General features: G+C 40.0%; 2 protein-coding genes across 2 annotated transcripts; one reads left to right on the top strand and one right to left on the bottom strand.

Moving 5' to 3' along the window:
• Window positions 1-61: 61 nt before the first annotated feature.
• On the bottom strand, window positions 62-1,257 carry ptges3l (prostaglandin E synthase 3 like). Its single transcript, XM_054766835.1, has 7 exons — window positions 1,156-1,257; window positions 949-1,062; window positions 803-869; window positions 614-712; window positions 441-530; window positions 295-357; window positions 62-203 (listed from the first exon to the last, which is right to left on the bottom strand). Exons 1-7 carry the CDS (start codon window positions 1,188-1,190, stop codon window positions 195-197), a joined length of 477 nt encoding a protein of 158 aa, XP_054622810.1. The 5' UTR covers window positions 1,191-1,257; the 3' UTR covers window positions 62-194.
• Window positions 1,258-1,867: 610 nt separating this feature from the next.
• On the top strand, window positions 1,868-8,382 carry kat7b (K(lysine) acetyltransferase 7b). The gene is made up of 14 exons (XM_054768784.1): window positions 1,868-2,054; window positions 2,828-2,978; window positions 3,072-3,320; window positions 3,419-3,501; window positions 3,621-3,704; window positions 3,815-3,913; window positions 3,996-4,106; window positions 5,753-5,944; window positions 6,029-6,118; window positions 6,227-6,367; window positions 6,457-6,550; window positions 6,624-6,770; window positions 6,922-7,028; window positions 7,560-8,382. Exons 1-14 carry the CDS (start codon window positions 2,037-2,039, stop codon window positions 7,659-7,661), a joined length of 1,668 nt encoding a protein of 555 aa, XP_054624759.1. The 5' UTR covers window positions 1,868-2,036; the 3' UTR covers window positions 7,662-8,382.
• The last annotated feature ends 472 nt before the right edge of the window (window positions 8,383-8,854 follow it).

The following is an 8,854-nucleotide window of genomic DNA, read 5'->3' as shown; positions in this document are numbered from 1 at the left end:
AGTTGGAAAAACTGCAGCTGATTAGAAGTTATTCTGAGGAAGCTGTAACAAGGTAGAGAACGCTCGTTTTTATTTAATAAATAACCACACAGGGGGAATTAAATCGTATTTATAAAAAACACAAACATCAAAAAACAGTACTGTCTTCTGTATCTCTGAACAACAGAGGAGAGGGGTGGTGGTGATGTTCAGCCTCAGTCAGACTGTGGGACAAAAGAATTGTGGTCAACGTCAGTAATGAAATAAAATGTATTAAAATGCACGATGTACATCTTAGCACCAAACTAGACTTACATCACTAAGATCCCCCATGTCTGGTGTTGCTCCCTTATTACTGCTGGCCATCTCTTGGATCATCTGACAGAAAACAAGAATATGGAGTCTTTTTAACACACAAAACCAGATCTTTTGAGAAACACTGGCCAAGTGACTTTGCTTACGTCCACGTATTTTTCATACTCCTCCCTTCCCTCATCTTCTTCATGCTCCCAATCCCTCCAGTTGTCAAAGTCAACAGCAATCCAACTGGGCTGCACAACGAAGCACATGTTTTGCATGCGAGCTTTACTGCAAATGCAAAAATATATAATACCAGTACATTTAAAATAAAGACCTTTGCTGGATCCTTCTGAAGACGAGGCCACGCATAATCCGGCTTTATCTTCCTGAGCAAAACATTGATGGTGCGGTCATACACTCTTTCTCTGGAATCCTTTACGAGAAACATCAACAGCAGGTTGAAATACCACAAACACTGTTTGAATGCAACATGTGTTACAATATTTTTGTGTATGCTTCATACATGGATTTGGACTTTGTCATAAAAGTGCAGCTCGTTGTAGAATACATCATCTGTGTCGTTCTTGCAGCTGTTAAAAACACAGTATTAACAATATAAACGGTGTTATTTATTGCAAATGTAAGAAGTAAATATTTTTTCCAACTCACCACAAGATCATTTTGTCGGTTTGGATGTCAACTTGGACATTTTTTGGTTTTTGAACCCTGAAGTTAATGGTGACATATTTTTTCCTATCAAACCACACCGCGTGTGCAGGCTGGCTGATGGAGCAAAAATAAAACAAAACTATATTACATATAGAAAATATAAAATATAGATTTGATGTATATAATCAAAACATAATCCTCACTTACCTCTCCTCTGGTCTAACAATGTTGGGCTTGTTCATTGCAAAGTTTAGACTACAACAGAAACAACTGTAGTGTGTGTTGCTCACATGTATGACTGCCTAAATGCAGTGGAAAGGCCTTGTAAGCTATTTATAGTACAGCTGGGAGACGTTGGTATCAGCTGCTGGGGGGTGACCGACACTCCCCTCAACTGCCCTTTATGGTCAGGCAGTGGACCTTTCGAGAAAATGGAAAGCAAAAGGAAAAATACCTCAGTTCCTTGTGCTGTTCTTCCTACATATTTGTGGGTACATACATTTTCTTTTACTTCAGCCAAGGAGGCCAGAAAGTTCACAACATTTGGAGGGTGACTCAAATAAGTACAATTGGTGACTATCGATTATAATATAGATCAACGCTTTTCCCACTTTTTCCACATCAGAGAATGTGAGTGCCATTTTGATATTTTAAAATCTGTAAAATAAGCGAGAAAAAATACAATTTTTTCCCATTTTTGCTATTTTCTTTATGATTTTTAAATTTTATAATGTGCCGTGGGGAGCACTTTGGACACCCTGACACAGATCATTTCTTTAATTTTGTTCAACTGTTTTGGACATCGTAATCTAGCAATACAACCCCCATCCAGTAGGTGATGAGACTGTTATTTTGATATAGTCACCGACAGGGAAGCTAATGCAAACGAGGAAGACGCAAAGCAGTCGGTTGTGGTATATTGCCCCCTCCTGGCCGGGTAATGCTTGCAATGTCCGTATGAGGCGCCACATCCAGCCTACACTATTTGCATGTAACTTCCATCTGGACCAGTTTATTTGATCCGCTTGGTTTAAACATAAGAATATCGAGTATTTTCAGTTTCTGAACGAATCCTCTTATAACTCAAGATGCCTCGCAGACGGCAGGTAAGAATAATTTGTGCTAGCAACAATGCCAATGACGTTAGCTTGCTTAGGTTAGCGTTAGCAACCGTGTTCCACTTGTGGGTACAATGTTCCACGTCATAATTCTGCATTTTCTTTTACAATTGCCTTTATAGACAATCGTTGGACTTTTCAGACTGGATAACATATGCAGTAGTTAATTTTATTAACGACTTAGGCGAGGATGAGACTAGTCGAAACTTGTTGGTGACATGTAAAGCATTCCCTTTTAAAAAGAGCAGTTTTTTGGTTAACAAATACATGTCGAACCAACGGAATGACCCACAATAGTTGATAGTTGGAAAGAATATGTACTCAGGTGGCGGTAGGAAAGCGATTGAGAAGGCGTAACATCTAAACTTACTAATGCAGTTTGGTGCGGTTGTAAAGCTAACTTGCTAAGCTAATTACACTAGCTTATTCGTCTTGTGCACCCAATTATGTGCTAAATAACCGCATATGTAATCTGGGTGTATCTGATAGTCTTGACTGGGGTTATTTTGGGGAAAAATAAGTTAAATTTTGCTGGTAGTTTTTCAGTTGGTGATGTAGCATAAGCTAAACGGTTAACGGCTTGCTAACCGGCCTGTCTTTGAAAGATGAATAGGAAGGTGTTGAGGAAGTCGCACTAAACCTTGCTATGTGGCATAACCCCCATTTGCAAGTCATAGAGAGAATACATCAACAGTGTTTCAACGTGTTGCTTGAGGAATCAGTGAAAAGTGGCTTATGCTTTTGTTTGTTTGCCCCCTTAGAGACATATGGCAGGGAGTGGATCTGATGGAACGGAAGATTCAGACTCCTCTGCTGAAAGAGAGCAAACCAATAGTTCTGAAAGTGACGGCAACCGGCCCAAGAGACAGCGCCTCACCAGAGCCTCCACTCGTCTGAGCCAGAGTTCTCACGGTTTGTGAACATCCACTGGAACATGGCTATAGTGTTCTCCTTTCAACCGTTAAGTAAATAAGTACAAAAAAAGAGTTGTCTACTTTTCCACAGACACATCCGACTTGAAGCAGACTGCCGATCATGATGAATCCCCGCCATTGACACCCACAGGAAATGCGCCATCCTCCGAGTCTGAGCTGGATATCTCCAGCCCCAATGCCTCTCACGATGAGGGCCAGGCCAAAGATCAGGCCAACAGGGACTCTGATAAGGACCTCTCCCACCGACCCAAACGTCGTCGATGCCATGAGACTTACAACTTTAACATGAAATGCCCCACCCCTGGGTGTAATTCACTTGGTAAAACACCCCTTATGCTTAGACCAGATTGCTTCCGAAACTGTCAAAAGATATTTTATTGTAGTATGAATGATTTCTATGACATTGCTTTTAAACAGGCCACCTCACAGGAAAACATGAACGTCATTTTGCTGTGTCAGGATGTCCTCTCTATCACAACCTTTCTGCAGATGAATGCAAGGTGAGAACATTTTTTAGTCTCCGATGGGCTATATTATGGTCGCCAGTGACCTTGCGTTTGTAGTTATTTCAGGGGAGGTTTCTATTAATTATCATTTGTGTGCAACTGACTTTTACTAGGTGAAAGCTGTCAGCCGTGAGAAGCAAGAAGACGAGCTAAAGATGCAGGAAGAGAGCAATTCCCGACATGCAACACGTCATCAGGTCTGCTTTGAGGAGAATAATAGTCGCTGAAATTATGTTGGATCTGTATCTGTAAACTGTAATTAGATTAATGTGTTTGTTTTTTTTTGTTTTTTTTTTTTGTCTTCAAGACACCAACATCGAAGCAGAGCAGATACAAAGAGCAAGTGGCTGAAATGAGGAAAGGGAGAAACTCTGGCCTGCAGAAGGAGCAGAAAGAAAAGCACATGGTACTACACTGGCTCCCCTCCTCCTCCAGCTGCTGATACATATGTGCTGTCAATCTTGTTTCTCATCCCGTCTGATCCGCAGGAGCATCGGCAGACTCACGGCAACACTAGAGAGCCTCTGCTGGAGAACATCACCAGCGACTACGACCTGGAGCTTTTTAGGAAAGCCCAGGCTCGTGCCTCTGAAGACCTGGTAAGAGCCTGTGTCTACCCTCCACATGTTTCAGAATAGAATTAGGCATGATGATTCCAATTAGACATTTGTGACAATAATGCTTGTATCACCAATGTTGTGTCACCTTATTTTGAAGCATTGGTGGCACAGTAGAGGCACGGCTTGGCAGAAGCCAGCAGAGGGTGCTAGTAATTCAGGGTCGCAAAGACGCAGAACATCCATTTCCGTGGATTTATTTCTGGAAATTTTCCATGGGAAGTACCAGTAATTTAATTAGGGTAAAGGTAGGCCTGTCATAATAATCAAATCAATTAACCACATGATAAATACAAACAAACTCGATAATTTTGCTGGCCTCGATTTATTGACACATGCATGCGTGTTTGATTTCCTCCTTTCTCGCTCTACCAAACACGTCATCGTAACGAGGAGGAACATTTGTGTAGGGAAGTATTTGCCCGGGCGACCGCTCAAACGTGGCGGCATGTCATCACAAACACTAACCTCCCTCCCGAACTAAACATGTTGATACAGCGGCCTGAAACACCAACAAGAGTTGGTGGAAAAGCTCCTCTTACAGAACGTGAATGGAAGCACGGGCATTATAATTGTTGAGGATTTTGTAGAAATGTTTGCAGTGGCTGACATCCCATTAGAAAAGTTGGCTAAGCTACACCCGCTTCTGAATTATTGGGCAAAATTGCATCAAGGAAATGCATATGCAAATGAGCTGATGTCTGCATTGACGCACGATGTGAACTTCAGAGCATTTCCGTGTTCTGTTTTTTGTCAATATTCAGACAATAAGAAAGTGACACTGATTACAAATCAAATATTGTGATTGCTTGTGATTTTTATTGAAGTGCAAGTTTTGCCAAAAGAGACTAAAAGTCCATTTTGTTTTCATTGTTTTTTTTTTCTTTTTTTGTTTAATTTATAATGTTTTGTTTAATTTATTTTATTTAAAAACGCTTGGCATTCAATTGCAATGTTATATATTCTTGAGAAATTAAAGTTTATTGCTTTTGATTATTATGCCATACAGTGTCTTTACATTAATGAAAAAATTGTCTCAAAATAATGTTGACAATAATATTGTTTATCGGCAATCATTTGTAGGCCAATTATCCTCCAGTAATAATATAATATTGTTACAGGCCTAGGTAAAAGATGTTTTCAAAATGTCTTGTATTCATTTTAATGTCCATATTGATTTATTGTATATTTTGTGTTAAACTTTGATATGATAGACCACACGCGCACACACACACACACACACACACACACATTTATTTAACTCCTGAATTTTTTTTTTTTTTTGTACTTTTGCTAATGCATTGGAATGTGTTTAGCCTTGAGCTAGGTTCAGCTGCCTTCCATGGGAGCGGCTTTGTTTCGGTCTATGCAAGACTTTCATTCATTGACTGTGGTAAAACACACTTTAATATACTTTATTCCACTGGAAAGGTGTATAAATAATGGATATTATCAATTAATTATTTAATATCAATAAATAATACATTTTACAGGTTTATTGTTGATGGACATTTGTTAATGGACATTCCTTGTTTTTAATTCCAGCATTAACCTGCCAGAGGACTGTCATTAATGTGATAACCCAGCAGTGACAATGTGTTTACTTCCTGTCTTCCACCCTCCTGTAGGAGAAGCTGCGCATCCAGGGTCAGATCACAGAGGGCAGCAACATGATCAAGACAATCCTGTTTGGCCGCTATGAGCTGGACACCTGGTACCACTCGCCCTATCCCGAGGAGTACGCCCGCCTGGGTCGCCTTTATGTGTGTGAATTCTGCCTCAAGTACATGAAAAGCCAGACCATCCTCAGGCGACACATGGTGAGCACATTATTCACTATCAGGCTGAAGTACTGATTGTATTGTGTTTTTATTAGTATGCATGTTTTTTTCTTTTTTGGTCAGGCCAAGTGTGTGTGGAAGCATCCTCCAGGAGATGAAGTGTACAGGAAAGGCACCATATCTGTGTTTGAAGTTGACGGCAAGAAAAACAAGGTGGGCAATAAGGTTAATAGAATAATTGCAGTGTTTCACTGATAAATTGCTGACATAAAGCAAACAAACACAATATACAGAGTGAATAAAATACTTGGTCCCCTTCAGATCTACTGTCAGAATCTGTGTTTACTGGCCAAGCTCTTCCTGGACCACAAGACGTTGTACTATGACGTGGAGCCTTTTTTGTTTTATGTCATGACTGAGGCCGACAACACAGGGTGCCATTTAGTGGGATACTTTTCCAAGGTAAACACACACAGATCTTAGTCCTATAATGTTGATGTCTACATACAAAAGAATCTTATGTTTCTACTTTTTTTTGTTTTTGTTTCAAGGAGAAGAATTCCTTCCTCAACTACAATGTTTCTTGCATTCTGACCATGCCACAATACATGAGGCAGGGCTTTGGCAAGATGCTCATTGACTTCAGTATGTATCTCAATAATTGTCTAGTTAGTCCAAGAGTATCATCTCTGGCAATCCTGTACTTTTTCCCTTTTAGGCTACCTGCTGTCTAAAGTGGAGGAGAAGGTGGGATCCCCAGAGAGGCCCCTGTCGGACCTCGGCCTCATCAGCTATCGCAGCTACTGGAAGGAAGTGTTACTGCGATACATGCACAACTTCCAAGGGAAAGAGATCTCCATCAAAGGTTTGGCACACAACCCAAATGCAACTTTTACAGTTTAAGCGATAAAACACAGCACATACTTACTTACATGAAATGCCTTTGGGGCAAGGCTTATTAAAGCGTCAACAAAGCAAACATGCAAAACAATTTGTGCCGTTTACTTGATGCACAGAGATTAGTCAGGAAACCGCCGTCAATCCCGTGGACATTGTGAGCACGCTGCAGTCTCTTCAGATGCTCAAATACTGGAAGGGGAAGCACTTGGTGTTGAAGCGACAGGTGAGATCATCCTCCTGGTTTGTTTTTACATTTATCCCTTTGCTTGTAGCGTGTGTGTTTTTGTGTAGTCAAGGCCCCCAGTGTTTGTGTTAATGCTAAAGCATGTCATGATGACATAGAAATTGCATGCTAACATACAGTAGAAGATGCATCTTATCTCACTCACTGCTTTGTTGAGTCAACTAAACTAATCTACTCATTTGTACTAGCCGCGACTTTCAACAGTTCAATAATGCATGGCATTTGTGTTCAATCATTTCACCTCATGCTGTGTACATACAGTATCTGTTGGTAGCTATTTACAAAACATGGCTGTGTTCATTCATGTTCAGTAAATAGTAAATCTATATTGCCATACAAGCTGTACACTGACTACTAAAGTATATCTCAAGTTTGTCACCTGAGAAGGTATAATAAAAATGTTTGGTGAAATGTCAGGAGTGTACTCCCTTTTATCTAATCTAGCTTAGCCTCTTGATAAATCTTAGACACTTCACTTCGCTTACCAATTTCTCTCGTTCCTGCACACAGGATCTGATTGATGAATGGAAAGCAAAGGAGGTCAAGAGAGGCAACGGCAACAAAACCATTGACCCCAGCTCGCTGAAATGGACTCCTCCCAAGGGGACATAAGCACTAAGATCCTCAGGCTACTGAATAAACTCACCTCCACAGCCTCACCAGCCGCAAGTAGCCTCGACCTAACTGTCAGTATAGATTAAAGCGTCCTTTTTTGTCGTTATTTCATTTTATACTTTTTATATTTGACCCCTTTTTGTGTGTGGAGCGCCATATGTTCCAGTTAAATCAAAGGAAAATTATTTAAATTGCCTTTTTGTTAAGTTGAGTTTTGAACGTTAAACAGTAGATGACATGAATGTGCTCATACACAATACACATCTCTATATTAGGGAGCAGTGGAGATTAGCATTAGTATGATTTGAAACTGACCAGAGCAGAGGAGAATGACAATGTCAGGTCTTTGGTTGGCATATCATTGTATAGCTGGTCATTCTTTATTCTTTGCTCCATCAGTACAGGATTCTGTCCCATTCCGCTGGTAAACCTGCCAAATAATGAAATAGTATCTTTGGCTTGCTGCAAATTGAAAACATGATGATACCACTGTATTAAAAAAAAAAAAAAATGCACATAAAGTAAAATAAAACAACCTCAGGTTTTTATACCGATATAAACATGCCCTTCTTGTGTGCTTTCTCTAATGAAACGTGTCACTGTGGTCGTCGCAGTTGCCGCTGATCTGGTTACTGATTTTGTAGTACAGAAAACAAAACATTTGCCTTTTCTTTTTCAATTAAATTATTAAAAAATGCTTTTAGGGATGTGATATTTTTAGAATGAATAAATGGGTTATATTTTCAAACAGTCTAGTGTTTTTGGTATTTATGCTCACCTCTACTGGGGATTTTTCTTCTCATTAAGCCCATCTCTGCTTTGTTATCTGGGAGGAAGAAACTATGCTTTAAAATGTTGCTGAAATACAAGTTATTTCTTCCAGACCACCTTACATCAATGTAATTACAGTTACATATTCACCTTCATTCAACACACCAGCACTGCAATGATTGTAAGCTAAGAAGAGGTGGTCAAAGGTCACCTGAGCGTTTCCCCATGAGTCCGTAGAAGCGAAGTGGTTTTGATCTTTTCATGAGGGTTACAATGGGCCAGATCATCCCCCGTGATTTATCTTGCCCCTTAAGCCAGCAAAAGAAGGAAAAAATAAATCAATATACTGCATAAAGTTTGACCCCTCATTTCAGCAATACATACATACTTACCTGCCAGTCATGCAAGAACCATCGCTC

This window comes from Dunckerocampus dactyliophorus, chromosome 2, assembly GCF_027744805.1.
Source record: "Dunckerocampus dactyliophorus isolate RoL2022-P2 chromosome 2, RoL_Ddac_1.1, whole genome shotgun sequence".
NCBI lineage: Eukaryota > Metazoa > Chordata > Actinopteri > Syngnathiformes > Syngnathidae > Dunckerocampus > Dunckerocampus dactyliophorus.
Note: the sequence above shows the minus strand (reverse complement) of the source record. Positions and strands in the feature narration are given on the sequence as shown.

Coding starts and splice junctions, on each gene's coding strand:
- ptges3l (XM_054766835.1), bottom strand. CDS start 1,190: ATGAACAAGCCCAACATTGTTAGACCAGAGGAGAG. Junction 870..948: donor ACCGACAAAATGATCTTGTG/GTGAGTTGGAAA, acceptor TGTTTTTAACAG/CTGCAAGAACGACACAGATG. Junction 358..440: donor AGTATGAAAAATACGTGGAC/GTAAGCAAAGTC, acceptor GTTTTCTGTCAG/ATGATCCAAGAGATGGCCAG.
- kat7b (XM_054768784.1), top strand. Junction 2,979..3,071: donor TCTGAGCCAGAGTTCTCACG/GTTTGTGAACAT, acceptor ACTTTTCCACAG/ACACATCCGACTTGAAGCAG. Junction 6,771..6,921: donor GAAAGAGATCTCCATCAAAG/GTTTGGCACACA, acceptor CTTGATGCACAG/AGATTAGTCAGGAAACCGCC.